Source organism: Hippocampus comes, unplaced genomic scaffold, assembly GCF_001891065.2.
Source record: "Hippocampus comes isolate QL1 unplaced genomic scaffold, H_comes_QL1_v1.1 scaffold54, whole genome shotgun sequence".
NCBI lineage: Eukaryota > Metazoa > Chordata > Actinopteri > Syngnathiformes > Syngnathidae > Hippocampus > Hippocampus comes.
Window position 1 is genome coordinate 6,210 of NW_017805825.1, and position 21,471 is coordinate 27,680.

General features: G+C 45.9%; 1 protein-coding gene across 1 annotated transcript in view; it reads right to left on the bottom strand.

Moving 5' to 3' along the window:
• Window positions 1-218: 218 nt before the first annotated feature.
• The window catches only part of bmpr1bb (bone morphogenetic protein receptor, type IBb), a 29,309-nt gene continuing 8,056 nt past the window's right edge, over window positions 219-21,471 (bottom strand). Inside the window, exons 3-13 of the mRNA XM_019887084.1 lie at window positions 10,516-10,700; window positions 4,856-5,030; window positions 4,633-4,738; window positions 4,332-4,434; window positions 3,153-3,249; window positions 2,685-2,829; window positions 2,397-2,589; window positions 1,653-1,950; window positions 1,407-1,582; window positions 1,208-1,338; window positions 219-1,131 (exon numbers count right to left, since the gene is read on the bottom strand). Of these exons, the coding sequence (XP_019742643.1) occupies window positions 1,006-1,131; window positions 1,208-1,338; window positions 1,407-1,582; window positions 1,653-1,950; window positions 2,397-2,589; window positions 2,685-2,829; window positions 3,153-3,249; window positions 4,332-4,434; window positions 4,633-4,738; window positions 4,856-5,030; window positions 10,516-10,570 (1,605 nt within the window). The 5' untranslated portion in view covers window positions 10,571-10,700 and the 3' untranslated portion in view covers window positions 219-1,005. The remainder of the gene's footprint in view (window positions 1,132-1,207; window positions 1,339-1,406; window positions 1,583-1,652; window positions 1,951-2,396; window positions 2,590-2,684; window positions 2,830-3,152; window positions 3,250-4,331; window positions 4,435-4,632; window positions 4,739-4,855; window positions 5,031-10,515; window positions 10,701-21,471) is intronic.

The following is a 21,471-nucleotide window of genomic DNA, read 5'->3' on the forward strand; positions in this document are numbered from 1 at the left end:
TTGTGACAAAGGAGACCCGAAAGGGAGGTGGATGTAGTTGTATGTCCCCCACCCTCCCACCCAAAAAAAAAAATCTATTTTTCTAGGATCAGATGTAAACAGTACAGTTGCTTTTTGCCAAATAATTGACACATGATGTGTGAGGTTCACTTGAGGTGGGAATGCAATTGAAATGAATGTTTGTCACATCAATATCAGTCATATATATATTTTTTTTTGTAAAGCCGTCTATGCAACCTTTTTTTCCCCCCCAACATGAATTACACGTCCTTAATGGGGGTGGCCATTTTTTTTTTCTAATTAGTTGTGCGGCTTTATGATGCTAACGTGCGCGATTTTCATGTGAGGATCCTCAACAAGCGCTCCAGTCTCAACGTAATTGTATAAAGTGTAAGAAATGTGATTTTTAAAACTAATAAATTATATTTATATGCAACACTGACGACAAAAGACAGTGTGGCATTTTATTGTTTGTGTTGAACCACAGTCTTTCATTGCAATCCCAAGACCAGTGTTGACCAAACTTTTCTGAACAAGGATGATTTCTAGCGATTCAAATACTGCAGGCAACCAAAATATTATACAGGTAAAGTGTATTCACACACGTCCATTTGAAAAACATATTGATGAACCTTAAAAAAAAAAAGACAATTCGGGATATTTTTTGGACATACAAATGAAAGGTGGAAACCAACGCTGACGAAACAGGAAGCAACATACATTTATTTTTCAATTAATTTAATCCAACTGATCATGACCCTAATAAGGTCACTGAGCATTATGTTCTGAGGCTAGACAAAATCAACAGTACAAAAGACTGCACATATAAATACGGGTGCCTGGCTGTAGAGGAAGGGGTTGGTGTCCCCCCTGGCTCCCCTGAAGAGCCACTCAACTTTCACAGAAAGCACAATGGTATCAACACAAAGGCAAGTTAACTCCTCCCCCTGTCCAATGGGTCTTAGTAGTATGGTTCTTTCTTGTGTGCGCGTGTGCGTACGTGTGTCACGGCTTGATGTCCTGAGACTCCAACATCCTGGCGAGGGTCTTCTTCACCCGCAAGGCGGTGAGGCGAGAAGCCGGCTTGTGCGACCAGCATTCCGACATCAGTTTTGCCATCGGATGTAAACACTGAAGAAGACGAACAAAAGCTCAGACATAAATTATGTCGCACTCATCACGGAAGTAATCAATGGTGTACAAATACCTCATCAGCGGCCCAGCTGCTGGCAAACGCCGGTCTTTGTTGCTTGAGGCAGACCACCTTCCTCATGTCGTCATAGGAGGGGTCGGAAGCCACCAGGTCATAATAGGGTAGCTGGTAGTCCTCCGCGATGCCTTGGTGCATCACACACACCAAGAATTATTAGCGTGTGGTTAAGCATATTCAATCGAATGAACGTTACCTCCAGACACGCAGCGTCGGGCCATCTCCCACACGATGAGGCCAAAGCTGTACATGTCGGCCATGATGAAGGACTGGAAGTGAGTCCTGTTCAAGGTCTCGTCCAGGACCTCGGGAGGCATGTAGCGTTTGGTGCCCACCCGCAGATTGGGCGGCACGTCCACCTCATTGGTATCGCTGGCAGGTAGACCAGAGAAAATGAAATCTCAACAACGAAAGACCAAGAAAACAACCGTCGAGCGTTTACCTGTTAAACTTGACAGCCAGGCCAAGGTCCGCGATGCAGCACGTCCCGTTCCTCTTGACCAGGACGTTCTTGCTCTTGAGGTCTCGGTGGGCGATGGCCGGCTTGCCTTGTGTGCCGTAAATCTCGGTGTGCAGGTGGCACAGGCCCGATATGGACGAGTAGGCCAGCTTGAGCAAAGCTCTGGCATCCAGCGTGTTGCATTTGAGGTAGTCGTAGAGCGAGCCGTTCTCGTGGTAGTCGGTGATCAGGTACAACTGCGTCCATGAGCCCGTGCCCTTAATGTCGGCCGCTATGAAGCCTGTCGGTCACAATGTTCAAAAAAATATAATGAGTGACAAAAATGTCCATCTTCGGGAATTCCAGCAATACCAAGGAAGGCGGAAATAGTAGTAGTAGTCATAATCATAATAATAATAAATGCTAGGTGTTCCCTTTCTTCTTTGCATCTCCAAAGGGTGAGTCATTTTACTCATTAATTTTCATCGTCATTTTCGGGTTTTTTGTATTTTGGTATGGGTTGTTCAAAAAAATTTTTTTTGTACCTTCAAATGTTAATTTTCATTTATTTTTCTGTATGTGTAAAGAAAACAAACAAAAACATTATTTATTTTTTTATGTTTTTTTAAATTATTTTATCATTTTTATTCTGAAAGCATATTAAATCAAAATCAACCCCATCCACCACCCCATCATATCAAATTTTTGAGGCCATATCAACATTGACCATTGCTGGCGAGCCCTCACCCAGAATGTTGTCGTGTCGCATGAGGAAGGTCTGGTAGATTTCCGTCTCCCGGAACCAGCTCTCTTCCTCGGTGGTGAAGAACACTTTGACAGCCACTCGCTCTCCTCGCCACTTGCCCATCCACACATCCCCGTAGCGCCCCTTCCCGATCTGCTTCACCATCTGAATCTGCTTGGCGATGGTGCGCTGAACCTGGTGACACCGGCAAAAAGATAAATAAACACCGTTGCTTTATTTAGAGCCAACAAAGGCGCACTTCCATGCAGAGTGCAGTGACGTAGTCGTACCAGTAAGGGGAGCCCTGAGCCCGAACCAGAGCCGACGCTGTGGGAATGTTCGATGAGGTCTTTGAGTGACTCCCCCGGGGGGATGTAAGAGTCGTCCTGTTCCAGGTTGATGCTGTAGCGCGGCTGCGATTCCTGCCGCTTGTACCTAAACGCATGCAAGTTAGAAGTACAGATACTCTGCAGGTAACAAAAAAAAAATTAAATAAAAGCAAAAAAAAAAAAAAAAAAAACTTGTCTGAAATTCATGTTCGTACATAAGAGGAAAAAAAAGGTTTAATTTTAGGTTCCCTGTTTTGACAATGCCAGGTGTAAAAGGTACCTGACTTTAAATTGAGGGAGCAAATTTAAAAAGTCATCAGAAAGATAAATATTCCAGACTCAAGAAATCAACTGAAGTACAGGAACAAAGTACAAATACTTCGCCCTGATGATTCGTGAATTCATGACAAAACAGAGCTGAACCGTTACCTGATACAGCAGATGATGAAGACGATGACCACGAAAATGCCGCAGACCGTACTGGAAATGAGGAGAGCCAAGTAATGAGAACCGCTGTCCACGTAATCTAAAAAAAAAAAAAAAAAAAAAATTAGTGTCTTGAGAACATTTTGCCAATTTTCCAAATATGAGTTTCCCTCTGTGCGCCCGCAAGCCGAGAATCGATCGCATCCCCTTCCTGAATGCCCCAAAGATCACATGTCACACCGACATGCCTCCAGAAGCAGCTCGGGGGCTCTAAACTTTCAACCCGTCATGAGCTTGTCACTCATACACACTGGTAATGAGATCCAAAAGGTGAATTGTACTCAAATAAAATCACAACCCTCAACCAAAAATCCAGAAATAGACGCAAACAGGAAAAAACAACACTTTTCGCAACTTCACAAATCTGCTGTCACCAAAGTGTTTGATGGAGAATAAAAGTGACGCACCAAGTGTGAGAGCGGGAAAACTTGTACGCCTGTGTGTCATTGTGCACGTGACGGGAGAGCGAGCGCGAAACAGATGGACTGACAGACATCTCGCATCCGTCAGGAAACTGAAGCGGGCCCCGGGGAGAGGCTGTCCTTTTCATTAGAGGGTGAGAGACCAAGCCGAGCAAGCAGGTTCTGTTTCGCCTGCAATGTGACCCCCCCCCCCCCCACAACCCCCTTTTGCACCCCGAAGACTGCCCACCCCGCAACGCTTCGCTGCAGCCCAACAATAAGCTTTCGTTCATTTTCCCATGTCGCATTTCCTGAAACTGCAGCCAAGGGGACATTTACTTGCTCAACTGTAGACAGTGCCAGATGTTTATTTGAACAAAGGCATTTATTTGGGAAGAGGCCTCCCGGTTCATGTGCGGTGTTGAATATCGTGTCAGAGAACGGACTTGGGGGGGTGGGGATGGGAAGTGAAAAGCATTGAAGGATTCCGAATCCATGAACCATCCATTTTTTGAACCCGCTTCTCCTCACAAGAGTCGCGGGCGTGCTGAAGCCCATCCCCCGCAGTACACCCTGAACTGGTCGCCAGCCAATCACAGGGCACACATCGACAAACGACCATCCGCGCTCTCATACACACCAAGGGACAATTTAACGTTGCATCTCGTCAGTGTTGAGTTTGCCGCCTTGGCCGGAAGACAACCACCTCGTGTATTCTCACCTGAGGTCCGCAAGGGAGGAAGAGTCGGGTGAAGGTTGCGGTTGCAATAGTCCCGATCCGTGCAGCACTCCAGAGCTCTCCGGAAGCGAGCGTTCGCCGTGTCCTAGCCGGCAAGAACACACGCATCCGAGCATTGTAAGTAAGACCTGACATTGGTCGGGCGGAAAAGTTGAATGAACTTGTCAGTACTGTACAGGAGGAACTTCTCAATTAAAAGCTATTTTCCCATTCACATCAATTTTGGAGACCCCGACCCCCCCTATGAGGTACACAAAGAACACATGGGCAGAAGACGACTCACTCTGCACTGGAACTTGGACCCAGCCAGTCCCAGACAGCCTGACGTGAAGACGGCCAGACCGCCCTCCTCTTCCTCCTCCACCATGGTGAAGCAGAAACCGTCCGTCCTGACCAACAACAATTTAACTCACACTTCAGTGGATCTAAAAATTCTGCACACCCATGTTCAGATGAGATTTGGAAGTGTTTTATAATTTGCGCAGAATGAATGTGTTGTAGCGTACATGCAACTGTTGTTCGAGGAGTCTTCGGGACACTGCTGGGTGCAGTGACACCACAACATGTTTTGGGCCATAACGGCGGCTGCACGACTGCTGCTGTTGCTGCTGCTCCCCTCGGCCCTCCGCTCCGACTCCTGCTTCCAGCCACCCCTCAGCAGCAAGCTGTCCAGCAAGTTGCCTGAAAACATCAAGAGACACAAGTTCAAAGTCAGGAGATACAAATGGAAGGGTCAAAAGGATCGTCGCAAGAACCGGGATGAAAGGGGGCAGTTTTTGCCGGCGTCTCCGTGGTAACGGGATCCAGCGTGCCGACTCAAGCGACCAAACATGATGATGCCAACAGACCGGGAAGGGAAGACCCATTGTCACAATGGGACATCAACTACGCATCTTCTCACTATAATACCTCTTTAAAAGGAAATCGATTTTTTTTTCTATTTAAAAGAAACTGATTAAAAACTAAAAGAAAACAAACTGGACTTGTATGACCCAACACTGACCAACTGTTTTGTTTGTTTTTAAAGAAAAACGACCACCTGTTAAAGTGTTTATTGTTAGTACTGGAGCACCCTCTAGCGGACAGAATGCACACTGCAACTACCGCTTGGCAGAATTGCCACCTAATGACGTAAATCTGAGATACAATATGCGAGCTGTACTATTACGAATAGTCTATTGGTGAAGTCTTTATCGGGATCGTTCAGTGTACAAAGATGTTTTTAAATTTAAAAATATGTTGATTCATTTCGTACCATCCTATGAAACGCCAACATTAAAAACGAAGTCGATCAGATAAAAAAAGGGAGCACCTTTGTTGTCCTCCTGAAATTGCACTACGTGTTCTTCTCAAATAATCTACGTTCATGGGAGGTTTGCACACTCCTTCTGATCTACCGAAAGCGACCTTGGCGTCTTTTTTTAATCAGCATCTGCAAGTCTACAAAGCGCGCGCACCATGCAAAAAAAAAAAAAAAAAGTGGAATGCTTCATGAGGTCATCAAACCTTTTTAGATACACTTCACCTCGAATCAGCGTTTGCTTTTTTATCAACGAGCGCAGGGGCAGGTCATTCAGGGAAAGCTGACATCATATTTTCTGGGGGGGGCGTCACATGCAAAGCAAAACCTTATCAGGGCAATGATACTCCCCTCTTGTGATCCTGTCTGGAGCTCGGGGCAAGGCTGCAAACGCAAACCAGCATGTGAAGGTGGGAGAATTTGCCCATGTTCACACCCCCCACTCACCTAAAAGACGTACTCGCGTCTTTATCCTCAGCTCGCAGGACAACGATCGGTTCCCACTGCGGGATTCGGACTTTAACTCGTGTCCATGCTCAGTTTAAAAGGTAAAACAAACACGATCAGAAAACCCCAGAGCAAAAATCCACTTCCAGAACAATTTCCACATTTTTCACATAATGTCAACAACATTACTGGATTGCACTTCAACACAGTGCGCACAGATATGGGCTACATAGAATTAAAGAGAAGAGAGTCGGCGCAGCTAGCCGGCAAGCTAGCTAGAAAGCTAGAATTAAAGAGACGAGACACATTCAGATAGATATCGATCGATCGATAGATAGAATTAAAGAGGCGAAAATCGACACATCTGATGCGAAATATTAGGAACCGCTGAGAGTAAAGTGCAACATTTTACAAACACAAAAATAAATTGTTTCAAGCTGTCAAATTCAGACTTCAAAAGTTAAACTTTTGGAATAGACGTCAAATCCAACCAAAAAGCATGATGATATTGGAATGTGATATAATTAAACTCATTGTTAAAAGAGGGGGGGGGAAAAAGTGTGTCAGTCTTGAGACAGTTTGGTGTTAATGCGCAGCCAACAGACAGACGACGGCCGCATTCAAGGTCACCCCGAAATCTGATCTCCATCCCCCACACATTCCACAGGCTGCTCCTCCACGCACACACACACACACACACACACATACACACACACACACACACACACACACACTGGATGTACAGTATGTTATTGACATTTCTCGACAATGAGCGTTCTTCCACATAAATGATGAAAAGCTCTCAACACCTCGACTTTGTACACAAGCCACCGGAAACAATTAATGACTCATTTTTTTTTAACATATGTTCTATGCTTTACCCATCTTCGACATATGGGAGCATCGTATAAATGAACTCTCTGGAAGAATTACGCAATTTAATCCTCTTGGCAGAAATGAAGTTCACCATCGGTTTTCAATTTTTGGCGTGGTCTTGTCATCGTCATGATTTGCATACAGAATAGTGTGACTTGTAAACGGGCACAAACAATGAAGACAGACATGACTTGGTTTTCGTGTTCAATTGATTTTGAATATCCAAAACCTAATATGTAGACATGTATTAGGGTGCAACAAAAAACGATTTTTTATTGGAAAAATCGGTTTTGATTTAAAACATGCCAACTACATCGACTTGAGCCAAGTCGAATCGTTCAACATACAGAGATACACTTTTGAAGAAAATGCCACATTCTCAGGACTGACAAGTTCAGTCACATAGAAAACGCACGTGTGCGCACACACACACACACACACACACACACACACACACACACACACACACTTTGCTGCCCATAAAGCTTGACTGATTGATGGAGTTTTGACGGTTTTGAAAAAACATCATGCGCGTTTTCCCCAAGTGCCAATTTCCCACCCTGACGACCACTCAATCACATCCTCAGAAGCGCGGAGGATGACGAGGGAGATAAATTTCTCCAGGTGGCCCTCATAAATCTCCCGCTCAAAAGAGACATCGTCTATGCGTCTCAGGGGTGCACTCCGACCCCGAGAGGGGACAGGGAGCACCCTGCCAAGGGGGTCATTCATCCTCAGGCCTCAGACTCACGCCGCTTAACCCCTCAACGGGCTTCAAAGATTGGACGTACGTGCGCGTCAATGTGTCGGAAGAGCGCATTCCAATTCCTTTTCCACCCCCCTCCGAGTCATCTGTTTCGACTGTTCCGGCAACCTGCTCCGTGTTTACCAGCCGTGACCGTGCAGCCTTGAGGATGAAGAAGGCGCAGAAGTGTCGGTCATCGTTTGACAAGATGATTCCGGACTCGCCTGCCCTCCGATCCCGCGCATTCTCGGGCCGACTCCTGTCAAATTTGCGCTGGCTGGCTGAGAAATGTGGCGAGCGGGTGCTAGTTTTGCAGAGAGGTGCTATATCCACAAAAGACAACACGCAAACACAGACAGGCTACAAACTGAGACGCTGGTTTTGGACAATCATGAAGGCAAGCCTCCACATGGACAACTAACTCTTTAAGAAGGAACTAAATGCAAGGACAAACCCCAGTGAAGTGTCGCTTCATTATATCGCCTGCAGATTTTCTTTGGTGGCGATCTGTCGCTAAAATCAGTCAATTAATCAATCTGCAATTTCTAATCACTTTCATGGCTCGCATAAATCCAGTGCAGCATAACTCTGCCCAGAGGCGAGTTGGTAATAACGCAGAAGAGTGCGGGCCGGCGGTTCTGCGGGAGCGAGGGCTGCGCCGCTGTGGGAGTGGTCGAAGCTGACTTTAATGGGCAATCCAAGTGACTCCTTTCATGCCACACGCCAGATTCTCATACAGTACCGGGCGCACATATGCGACGATAAGTCGGCACTTGCGGACTGATACCAAGCAATCATTTCTGAATGAAATACGTCACATAAGGGTAGCTGTCTATCCTACGCTGGTGTTGACCTGCACTTAGACATGGGCTGAATAGGCGTAACATTTGCGATCATTTTTCTGCCACCCAATGCAATGCTTTTAGGTGTGCCTTTATCGCGCGGAAAATACGGGTGTGCTCACTGAACGTTTGGAGGAGGCTCCTTCGACAAACACTTCAGCGGTGGGCCCAACCGAAATTGTACAAACGACACTAATGTCAAAGGCAAGGAAGGTCTCTAGTAGTCCAAGAATGTGTGTGTCGAAGCAGCCAGCCGACAGAAACAGGTGGCTGGTGTAAAAGACTGCGCCGCTCAGATTTATGGACAATCTCCCACATGTTTTACTCGTTGGAGAGACCTTCAACATATCAGATCACAAAATAGGCGAGGAAGTACGGCAGAGAGGGTGGGGAAAGAATAAAGGCAAGTGTGCCGAGGGCTTTGTTTTGGCGTCTTAAGGCAATCGGGTCAATCGCACTACAAAGTGTTTTTGGTGTGCGCATCATTATAACTCTGTCAGTATGAAAATGTAGACGAATAATGAAACTCGGGTTTTATAAGTAATGGCGTCGTGCTATCGGCATAGTATAGTTCAGTAGTCATAAAGTCACATGGATTATAAGATGCACTCAACAGTATTTATAGGGCACTTTAAAAAGGAACCGCAGCGCTAAGAAAGTGCTGCACAGAAGTGATGATGATGCTCTGCACACTGACGAGGGACCTGTTACGGTGAGGCACTCGTCGACATCATCAGCTGCAGCAGCACAGGAGGTATTTCATCACCGGCTGTGAACGTTTCAAGCCAGCACACAGTCACGACTGGACTTTACAGCTGGTCGATATCTTCGGCACGACTCCACGACAACGTCTGTGGGCTTGAATGGTGGCTCAGAAAAACAGAAGGAGCGGCACAAAAAAGGAGTGTGTAGTCACAAGTAACCTGGACCAGGTGACCATTTATAAAAAAAAAAAAAAAGAAGATACTTCCAATGCAAAACTACCCATTGTAATGAGTACTTACATTGAGAATATGAAAATAAATGCACTTAAAAAAAAAATCAATGATGGGTGTTCAACTGTAGGCACGACTCGCTACTCACTTCCCACGGGAATGCGCGAGTCGTGTCTAATGTGCCGCTCAAGTGTTTTGAATACCAATCTTGTCGGCTGTCAATCATTTTCCTGACTAGAAAGAGAACAAATGCCGAGGTGCCCCACTTGAGGGGCTGGATGGGGGAGGCTTGAGATGCTGGGGGTGGGGGGGTCACGGACCCTCCCGCCTGTCACAACCTTACAGGCCAGCAGGACACTGTTGGCATTCATCGTAAAAAGACAACTGGCTGCCCATCTTCAAACGATTCAAAGCGGGAGTGTGCAGCGGGACATGAAAGCGTTCTCAACGTCCATACAAGAACTGCGAGGAAACTGGGACCTTGATTATAAATTACTAATTCAACTTTCGCAAAGACTTTTTTTTTAATACATTTTTTTCCTCAAAAGGTTTAAATTGATAGCGCACACTGTGGTGTTGACAAAAAAATTTACATTTCATGAAAATTGGTCGAAATGAGCAATTTCCAACCTTGCATTGCCTGGCACACTGTGGTGTTGACAAAAAAATTATGCATTTCATGAAAATTGGTTAAAATGGTCGAAATGAGCAATTTCCAACCTTGCATTGCCTTTGATGGGAAAGTTGCCCGGGCGACATAGGCACAGCAGCTAGCTCTTATGAGGGTTAAGATTTCTTTTTTTATGCAATTTTAAGAGATTGCGTCGTAGACAAGAATGTTGCGTTTTCAAGAATTTAACAGCAGTTGAGCATTAGGCAAAAAAAGATGACTCGAAAGTTCAATTTCCACTTGCGACACAAAGCAAATAAGAAAAAAAACAAAAAACAACAGCGACTGTGCAAAACCCCAAAAATTCGTACGGATGACCCGCCGGAGAAGCCCACACTTGTCTCGACTCACCTTGCGATCCTGGGCTCAGCAGCGTCATCAGGAGCAGAGCGTGCCAGGCCAGCATTGCGCCACCGCTGCCGCCACCGCCGCTTTTCAAATCCTCCCGCAGCAATCACGAACTCGTCGAAGCCGAACACGTCTGCCGCAGCCCTCCCCGTTCCTCCACCTCCTTGCGCCACTCCGACACTGACAGCCTGGGAGAGAAAGGCAAAATGGGATGAAGCGGGGGTGTTACTTCTCTCTGGGTGTCCGGCCCTTTCTGCCAGTGAGTCAACAGCTGAGCGCACGTGGACCGCACAACGCACTGTCAACAGGGAGGCAACAGGAGCGTCGGGGTAGCGGAGATATCGACTCACTGGAAGCCGATCCATGTTTACGGACACCCACATACAAATCCATTCGATGACATAATCGGTCAATTAATCGATGCTAAAAAGATCGGATCGTGACAGCCCTCAAAAATAATTTTTGGAGAGAAAGGTTTCTTTCCGTCATTTTTTTTCCTGTGTTGCACATCCACACACACAAACACACACACAGACACACACAACTTGATTATTACAAGTACCGTATTTTCCGCATTATAAGGCGCACCAAAAAGCATTCAAATTTTCACAAAAGCCGACAGTGCGCCTTGTAATCTGATGCGCCTTATATACGGATCAATATACTGATGTATTGGACGTCGTACTTTAAATGTTCTTTAAAGCGCTTCATTACCGCTGCAGCGGTCGTGAAAGCGCTACCGAAATAAAGCTATATTGGATTGTATTCTCTTTAGATTAGCTCCATCTAGTGGATACGTGACACAACTGCAGCCACGATTGTAGCTTCTATACATGCACTTTATAATGCGGTGCGTCCTACATATGAAAACAGTTTTAAAAGAGGCCATTCATTGACGGTGCACCTTATACTCCTTATACTTATTGTGCGGAAAATACGGTATTCTCATATTCCTGCAACATACATTCCCAAAATGTTCCTAATTGGGATCGCAGAGGTTTACACAGCAGGCGATTGCAACGCGTGTGCGCGCGCTGGAGGTGTGTGTGAACGGGGCAGAAGCCGCGGCGTGGCGTCAGGTGATGAGGAGGCGATTAGAGCTCACACCTCCAGGCACAGCAACCGCCACTTTGTAACTCGCCGCTAATCCGCGACGCAGACACACACGTTAACAATGGGGACACATTCCTCCCGTCAATATGTATGTCGGAAGAGGATTAAACCAGCTATTAGCCAGATTACATCAAGTTCACAGAGTGTAAAAAAAAAAAAAATAATTTTTAAAAATCACAAATATGTCAAGTATTCTTGTGAGATGCAATCTCTTCCCGATGGGTGGACGAAAGTAAACAGCCAAATTCTTGGCGTAAAAGTCGCACATTTATGAAAATAATTCACCAATATCAATACAATTAAAATATTTTCAATTTCATAGTCTTATGATAGTAAAATGATGAGGGTCTATGTGAATTAAAGTGACGTCTCTCGATACATGGGATGTGATAGGATTCAAAGAATTCTTGGTGATGTTCGGAACATTTCAAAGCAGCTGGAGCCAAATGGGCCTCAGCACTCCTGCCTCCTACTTCCACTCCAAGTGTGAGGAGCTGCACCTCCACGGGCCCTGGAGCTGCGGAGATGTCACCCCAACCCCGCCGCTCCATTTGTGCTTGTGCAACCTCGCGGCATGAGGTAAGGGGGGGGGGGGGCATGAAGCGAATGGGTCAGTGCACCTCACATGGTCTTCTGCACTCCAGCACACACCCAGCGTGGAGCCCCCAGAGAGGGACTGGAAGGCGGGAGTGAGCGTCACTAGGTGGGGGTAAGGGGGGGGGGGGGGTCACGGTCAGACATAAGATGGGGTTTGGAAGTGGGGCAGACTGCCAGTGAAAACTTCCTTTGCCCTCCTGTTGTGTTCATTGGAGCAGGACAATTTTTGAATGATACTTTTTGTATGAATTCGACATTTCTGCCCGTCGCCTCCAAGAATCCACCCCCAACACTGCTTTATAACTAATTGTGTAACTGCTAGGGGGGGGAAAGCTAATTAATATACCATATAATAATAATAATAATGAAGAAGAGGAAGAAGAAATGGGGATGTGTTTGTAAATTTTAAAAATACTGTATAGACTGGATTGGAACGAGATTGTATCGTTGGCTCGCTGGTTAGCTAGCACGCTGGTTAGCTAGCTTCCGAGATAGCTAGCTAGCCAGATAGAGCAACAAAATGCCACGATCCAACAATACTGTTGTGTAATGTTGACATGAATGTGGCTCCTTTGTACAGTCCCAAACCTCCATCTCCATTTCTTAGACAAACATTTTCTTATGAAACAGAGAGCTCGCGCTAATACTTAACGTATTACCCCAACGCACCGTGACAATCTTCAAATTTCATTTTCAAAGCAAAAAAAAAAAAAAAAAGGGCCTTTCATCATGTTCACGGTGTACAAGCGGAGCAGTGGGAGCGATTCAGGCGAACCCGCCAAAAAAAAGAGGACAGATGATGACGTCGGAATGCGTGTCGGACGGCCAACGCTCCGAGCTTCCGTGAAATCGGGAAGATTAGCGGAGTTAAAAGTGATGTCACCCAGAGAAGTTTATTACCGTGGCAACGCAGCTGTTTGCCTGCCAACGGCTCCTATGGGGGGCAAGGAAAACTATGGATGTATTGCAAGTCTCGTATTTGTAAACGAGGAATAAAATTGCGACGAAAGTCTAATCAAGTCAAATTTTTCGAACAAAAGGCAAAATCTTATGACGATACAAAGAATAATGAGAAAATGTTTTAATTGTAGGCCTATTTATGCACTGTGACTCAATAACAAGAAAGAAGGAAAACAAGCACAAGCGTACACGAAGGGGATCGTGGGTTCCGCAGGGGCCGCGTCAGTAAGCGGCGCTAATTAGCGACTTCCTCCGCCGGTCAGACCAGAGTGGACGGCGGGGGGTCGAACCGCAAACTGGCCGTGACCCTCACACCTGCCTGCTCTCATTAAGCCTCAGCATGTCACAAAAACGCATGCCAACACACAATCTTGACACCTACATGCCTGCCACAAACAAAAAGCAGTGCATGGTAACAGAAAGCTGTTATTTTTTTTGGATAAATACATTTGCTGGCCCTATAAGAGATAGAGTTAGTACTATGGGAGCTGGGAGGGGGGGGGGGCACTATATGAGGGCAAAGGGTGGGGGTGAAAAGTTCATGCCCAACCACTCCTGGCGAGGGCTGCGCCTTCACCTCCAATTGTAAGACTGATCACTCCAAGAGTTGCGTCACCTGTTTGCAGGAGGTGCCAAACAAAGAGAGGGACAGCAAAAATATGAGCATATTGCGAGGAAAACGCTTTCAACAGCCCGCATACAAAGTGTCACCGACCAAGCTTGAAAGCACAACCAGGTCGTGTCAATATTTTCTTCTCTGACAATTTCCTAAAATGTGCCATTCAGAATTTCACCCCGTTGTGTTGTCACAATGGGGTGTTCCAATGGAGGTCGTGTATACAGAAACAGTCCCCATACTAAGCTTCTCCAAGTGATCAGCTCGACTGGGGGAAGATCCAGACCAACTTTCAAGTGACAGTTGGGACTACACTGTCCGAAAAACTCCACCACCCCCAAGCATGAGTGCGCCCCCCGCTATGATGCCATAGCACTGAGTTTTGCTGGCCGCGTTGATTAGCATTAGCTTCTGATGAACCACACACACTTAAAACGAGCTTCAACCGAAAATTACCCTTCAAAGAGAAATGTCTTACAGATTATTTGGTTGGCAATAAATTTACTACCTGCGCCATCCAGTGGAATTTTAGGGTATTGCAGAAATGAGTCATACTGCCGCCAGTGAGCCAATGCAAGGACACCAGAAGGAGCAGCACAAAGTACACTGAATGAAAGCCTAAAAATGTGGCAGAAAATATTCTATTCTTGACATTTTCTATCATTGCATCATCGCTTTATGATTCTTTTTATGGACTATAATATTATACAGGACCAGATCACATCCCCCCCCCAAAAATTAAATTCAATTAGAAGACACTGAGCAAGTAAAGGCAAGCATTTGCTTCCTGCCTGGTTCGGGAGAAGGAAGAAGGGCCATCATTAAGGGGGAAAATTGCAGCGTATTTACCATAATCACGCGGTCCTTAATGAGCATTAATTGGTGCGCTTGCACACTGGATCAGAGATGCAGGAAAGGTTTAATGAGGGACGAGTTGTTTTGTTTCAGCGACTGTCAGCAATCATGACCAGCGCAATGAGCAAAGGAGTGACTGAGATATATACGTATATACAATGAGGATTAAAATAAACAACTTTACACAACTTTTTTTTTTTTTTACCTCGTCTATGAGAATCTAAGAGTTGGCACGTCTGTCTATTTCCCCCAAAAATCAAATATGGCACAAAAGTTGGCCCACTGGGGGCTCTAAATGCATCATCAACCGTCCGAAAGAAAGATTCCAGACATGTCCCATCGCTCATATATCAGGCGTCGCTTCACTTCAATTACTTGTTGTTGGAGTGAATGAAGTGAAGGAGGAGGAGGGAGAGGAGGCCAGGGGTGGGGGGGTCGTCTTCTGTGCACATTTTCCATGTGCACCCCCACCTCCTCCTCCTCCTCTTCTTCTTCTTCACTCCACAGCATAAAGCTCCTTTGTGTGACCGGCGTGAAGTGTGCTACGCTGATGTAGCAAACACAGTGGCATGCCGCGTGATTACTTTGCAACATTTGTCGAAGAAAAACCCACGCCCCGCCTGTCAACATCGCGACGGAGTTGAGGAGAGTCAAATATGATCACGAGGAGACTGGAAAATTGTTGCACACAACCGGAACTGCCAGGCTTTGGAAATATTGAAAATTGATATTTAAAATGGACTCTTTGGTTGTTTGTGTACAAATGGTTGGGTCTCGAGAAAAGGGCCCGACCGAGATGGATGATTTGAGGCTGATGCTGATTGCGATATTTGGCAGAAAAAAAAATCCCAATAACCGATTGATCAGCCGATAACAGAAAAAAAAAACAATGCATAAAATAACTTTTGGCCCTTAGCACTTAAACTTATGAATTACAGGCTGACTTCTGTTTTACAGTAATTTTAACTTTACCACAGAGAGAACAATTGCAAATAATAGATTTTTATTTATATATACATATACATACATATATATATATATATTTTTTTTTTAGGGGGAAGTGTTTGAATGTCATTCCAGTATCTTATGATGTAATGTGTTTTGTTTAAAAAAATAAATAAAATCAATCACCCGGACAATTTATTGCTCCTTCCCTACTGTAGAGTGCCTGTCTATTCATGAATAAGGCAAATTATTATTTTTTTGGGAAAGTTGCCCAATTCCCAAAATGTGTCGCGCAAGGTCTCAATGTGTGACGATGAATTCAAGGGACACGAGAACCCCTTCATTGCTTCTTAAATTGGCAACTGTAATTCAGGAATGCATATGTGGCTTAATGATGAAGTGCTGCCTCCACTAGTGAAAATACAAGACACCCTTTTACTGTTTTCACTGTCTCACCTCAGCATTAAAAACAACCAAAAAAAAAGTTGCTGTAATCATTCATCCTTTGGGTATTTCAACTAAATGGTATAAAGATTCGTTATTAAGACACCTGGGACCGGTTTTAAAATGTGAACTCAAATGTATATTCTGTACTCCTTTTAAATGAGAGTTCTTTTTGTGCGGACACACGGAAACACGGCGACTCGCAAAACGTGCCAATCCCACAGCTGTCCAGGTCTTTAAAGTACTTCCAAGCCGGAGCTCAGCAACAAAACTGTGACCTTTTGTCAAAGTGCATGTTTTTTCCATCTGCTGTTTGGTGTGTGTGTGTGTGTGTGTGCGAGAGCGCACAAGGGAGGTGTCACAATGCAACGCAGGCACCGTGAAACACACTTCAATGGAAGGCTTTCTCAGGGAAATAACACGCCGTGCCGATTCTTTTGTGCTTTGAAATGTTCTTCACTTTGGTGAATTAAGGCTCCCCCCAACGTCCACGGGAACCAATGGAAGAGGGAGCGATGATCTGTCAGCGAACATTAAAAAAAAAAAAGAGCTATTTCGGGCTTTTTATTTCATCACACGCGTCGTAAAGCAGCGGCTTTAGTGTTTGCAATGATATGAAGGATTGAGCTGTCCACGCGGGGCAAAGTCAATTCAAGCGAGCTACTTCCTGGTTTTATACATGATGTCGTAAAACAATCCCAAAACGGATCATTTGGGATTGTTTGACTGTTATTTGTTCACAGGTTATTATGTATTTATTTATTTATTAACTGCAAGGAAGGTGATGGAGGATGACGGAAGAATACTGTGTGGGGGACACCGAATTCCTCTTCAGGTAAGGGGGTGGGGGGGGGGGGGTCTCTCTGACTTAATGCCTCAGCTCAAATAGGAGCAGATGAGACCAGAGAATTTTTCCCTCCAGAATAGTCGACGTGAGTGTTAAACCATCTGCTCCGAGGGTGGGGGGTGGGGGTGGGGGTGATGGTCCATCTGTCAATCAGATTAAATTGACTTGATTGACAGACACACTTTGACAGCGTGTGGCTTGAGCCTCGGCAGGCCATTGCAACAGCTCAGCTTGTTCGCGTTCTGCTGTAGCGACACTCATCGAAATCCAATGCGCACGTATTTCCACTGCAAAGCCAGCAGCAGGTCTCTGACCACCGCACCGCGCCGCGCCGCGCCCGTTTCTGCTCAAAGTTTCCCCCAAGTGCCAGTGTTCACTCGTGGCGCATTTTTGGTAAAGCACGATTTCACCGTACTCCCGCGCCATTCGACATCATCGTGAACGCGACCCTCCCTGGAGATGAGGCGGCATTAGATATGCGGCAATTGGCAGCGTTGTTTTGCCCTCCTGCAATGAAAACACGGGAACTAGCGCGCGGCGAGATCGATGCCCCGCTTCGGGACAACCACGTGCTTTAACATCTTGCCCTACGCACTTGGGAAGCCACTCTATTCTTCGGGAAGATTGTCAAGTTCCCCCCTGGCCCCCATCACACACACCCTCCCTCCCTCGGCTAATGTATCCCGATGCGGTGTCATGTCGGGCCGCCGCTGACGAGTCGATAAGTGCTGGAAATGCTATCCATCTCTGATACATCAACTCCTTCACTTAACGGGAAGCCGGCGTGAGTGCCGGCATGGTCGGAGGGCGGAAAGCTGAAAGCGGGCGCGCTCGGGCAGCAGTGAGACGTCACTTAGATACCAAGTCTAAAACGGCAAAGTTGTCTTAATGGGCTCATCAGTTCCAAAACCTGAAGAAGCACTCGTATAAATGCACCGGCGTGCTCTTATGCTTTGATATTACAAGACGACTCTTGGCGTATAATTTACAACCCCTGTCATATCATCGTGTATTACCTGATACATTATTCAGCATTTTTAGCTACAAACGCTACATCACTTATAATGTGAGGCAGCGCTTCTAAAAAAAAAATTATACAACCGGAGGCCTAATTTGTCTGAAGAGTTGTGCGCCGTGTGGCCGACAAGTGCAGGTGGCCCACTTCTTTTGGCAAAAGTCAGATTACATGAACCGCAACTCGAAATCGTCCATTGATGTGAATGTGAGCGTGGCTGCTTGTTGGTCGATATGTGTCCTGCGTATGGCTGAGTAATTTATTGAAATCTAATTGTAATTTCAATTTTGGCTTCTCACGATCATAAAAACATGATCACAGAAGAAAAACAATAAATGTGTCGAACGGAGCAGCATGTGGTTCCGAGTTTCTACGTTGTTAGAGCACCCTAAATGCACCGTGTTGCTTGTGCAGTAAACGTGAAACACAGATGCGAATTCTGCCCTCGCTGAGCGTGCTTCAGGAAGTTCAGCGACACCATCCAGCAGTATAGAAATTCTCTCCAGGTATGTTTTCATTGCATTTACAACACTTCATCACTTCAGGTCTTTAAACACATTTAAAATAATACAATACAAACTAACAAACGTATCATGTCACTTTAAGTAGCAATAATCAAGCCCAAAGACGCACATTCGAAAATGAACGTGCCGTCGTTGCTTTCTGTTGGCGTAAAAAGCAGGACTCAAGAGGATTTGACATTCTTCCTGTGCAAAAACTAACTCAGCTGTTCTCATTCTCCTTTGTTCATACAAAATAGTGTGCCACCATCTAGTGTTCGACAGTGGAATTACACCCAAAAATAATAGGCGCGAGGAAAAATAAATTAACGGCTATACAAAAAAAAAAAAAAAATCTCTTGCCAAAAGTCAGCTCACCCGCTACCGTAACGAGGACAAGCGCGAAAGAAAAACGGATGGACGTATGACTGCAGGGCACTCGATGGCGCCATGGGTCCTCGGAGAGAGTGACCAGTTGCGTGTTATGTCTTGTCACCACCCGCACTCTCGTTTGACACCTTGGCCCACAAACCTCTATTCTTGTGCCAGGAATACTAGCGGAGCGCAGCGCCCCGCTCCCCACCCCCTGACCCCCCCGAGGAGAAGCGTGCCCAGTGCGGGAGAACAAACACGATTAAGGGCCTGCGGCGTGCCCCCCGTGCCCATCCGTCGAGGGGGCGGGCGGCAAACGCTGCCAGCGTCTGTAACCGGAGAAGACGGAGCGTCAACAGCTGCTCCCTGTTTGTCCGGCATCTGCCGCCACTGTGATCTCATGGAACAAAGCGAGAATGCCGACACGCCGCTGACAATATAACACAATACATGATATTTGATTGGATTATAAAAATAGGCCCGGCAATTGGCTGGTGACCAGTCCAGGGTGGACCCTCGCCTAAACTGGGACAGACTCCGGCTCATCAAGAGGGATTGATACGAAAAATAATTAAATAAATAAAAAATAGGGGTTGGGGGGTGCTCAAGACAAATTTTAAAACAGCTCGAGTTGGATTTGAAATCAGGATAACTCAAATTCGCACAGCAAGAGCCTTTTCTCTTGTTCCTTTTTGCAATTTTGGAAGCACCCAAATCCTTGCCTCTGGGTCGCCCGGCTTATCCACGTGGTGCGGACGGACATAATCCTGCACAGCTGTTCGAGTGTGAAAACAAAATCGCCGGCGTTATTTTGTACGGTTGATTTCGGGGAGGCGGGGGGTGCGCTTGGGAGCACTGATTGACGCTCGGTAGTCCGCCATTTCTCTGAGGCTTGACATCATGGGTGTCGGATTGCCCGTTGCGGCTTTGACTCGGGGGGGGGGGAGTTGTCAAAAAGGCCGAGCGTCGACGTGGAGAGCGGAGTGTGTTGTCTCCTTATCGCCCTTGTGTTGCAACGGAAGCTGCTTATTAAAAAGGTACCAGATGGGGCCAGGGCACCATTGGAGTCACTTATCACTATGTAGATGAATTATGATTGAGTATGTCGTAGATACAACATAAAACATTGATCGTACGGTATAATTTTTGGGGGGGGGGGTGAAAGGGCTATCAAATCCGTATTTTATAAATAAACAGAGGAAGGTTCCCTGAAAAGTGCGATTAATTTCATGTTATTTGAGAGAAAAATATTAATTCGACTGTTTCGGGATAGAAATTTCTGCCCGTCATCGCAGATCTCGAGAGTACGCTACGAAAAATAGCTCTATTTTAGATGATTTGAATTACGACCGATTGAAGCTACTGCAATGCACTCACATGTGGGCAAATGAAGGCCACAGCAGTTTGGTGAATGGGACTCACAGTTAAAAACAAGAAATGCCCTGGACAGTCAATATTGGTTGTATGAATGACAGCAACATATTTTCCAATGGGGAAAAACCCACTCCAAAAAAAAAAAAACAAAGCGACGTCAACAACAGACTGTACCGGACCTTGGAGATGACGCGCCGTGTTTTGAAAGTGTGCCTTACGCCGAGTCGCATACCAAACACAGTCACGGTGCAGCACAGGAGTCTAGCGAGACATTCTGATACTCTATCCCGATCATGCCTCCACCTCCAGAGTGTGTGAGCTACACTTCACATGGAGCGCACTTGACACACACACGCACACCAGACCCATGGCGCGCACCATTCCAGACATGTTTACTCAGACAGAAGTCAGATCCCTGAGAAGGAAGCCTTGGGGCTTGTCTTGACCAGAGGAACGACAGTTTCCCCCTTCCTCCTTCACATCTCAGCTTGTCCTTTTGAACCCCCCAATGAAGGTTCAATTTAAGGGACTTAGCTCGAGCGCGGCCCCTCAGGATTCTGTCTCTGACCCGACCCCCCTTTCCCTTCTTCTTCTTTTTATTATTATTTGCTTGATCTCAAGCAAAAATGTACTGCCTACGGTGAGAGGGTTACCGGGAGAAAAATCAAGATGGCGCGGCCAATTCGCTCTCTCCGGAGTGACATGATTAGCATCGTTTCTCCGTGCAAATAGGGTACGTGCGAGCGGGCGGGATGTCGAGCTGTGCGTAACGAAACCTTAACGCCCTCCGAGTCCAGCCAAGGAGTCGAGCCAGTGGAGGTTAGCCGCGGCTTCAGTCAAATAAACATTTTCAAACACCGATTTTATATCAATCCTGAGTTGATGAAGAAGTTTCACCTTGAATCCAATTATTCAGTTTTCGATGTGGGGCTAATAATATTTAAACTCTCCCAGAATTGAGAAAAGAATCACCAAACTTGGATGCCCACGTTAGATGGCACAGGCAAAAAAAAAAAAAGGAGTCGAGCCAGTGGAGGTTAGCCGCGGCTTCAGTCAAATAAACATTTTCAAACACCGATTTTATATCAATCCTGAGTTGATGAAGAAGTTTCACCTTGAATCCAATTATTCAGTTTTTCGATGTGGGGCTAATAATATTTAAACTCTCCCAGAATTGAGAAAAGAATCACCAAACTTGGATGCCCACGTTAGATGGCACAGGCAAAAAAAAAAAAAAAAAATTGGCAATTTATCATTGCCCATCTGTCATCTTCTGATTGGGGCTCCTTTGTGCTTTGGCAGAGACAATGAAATGGGAGTG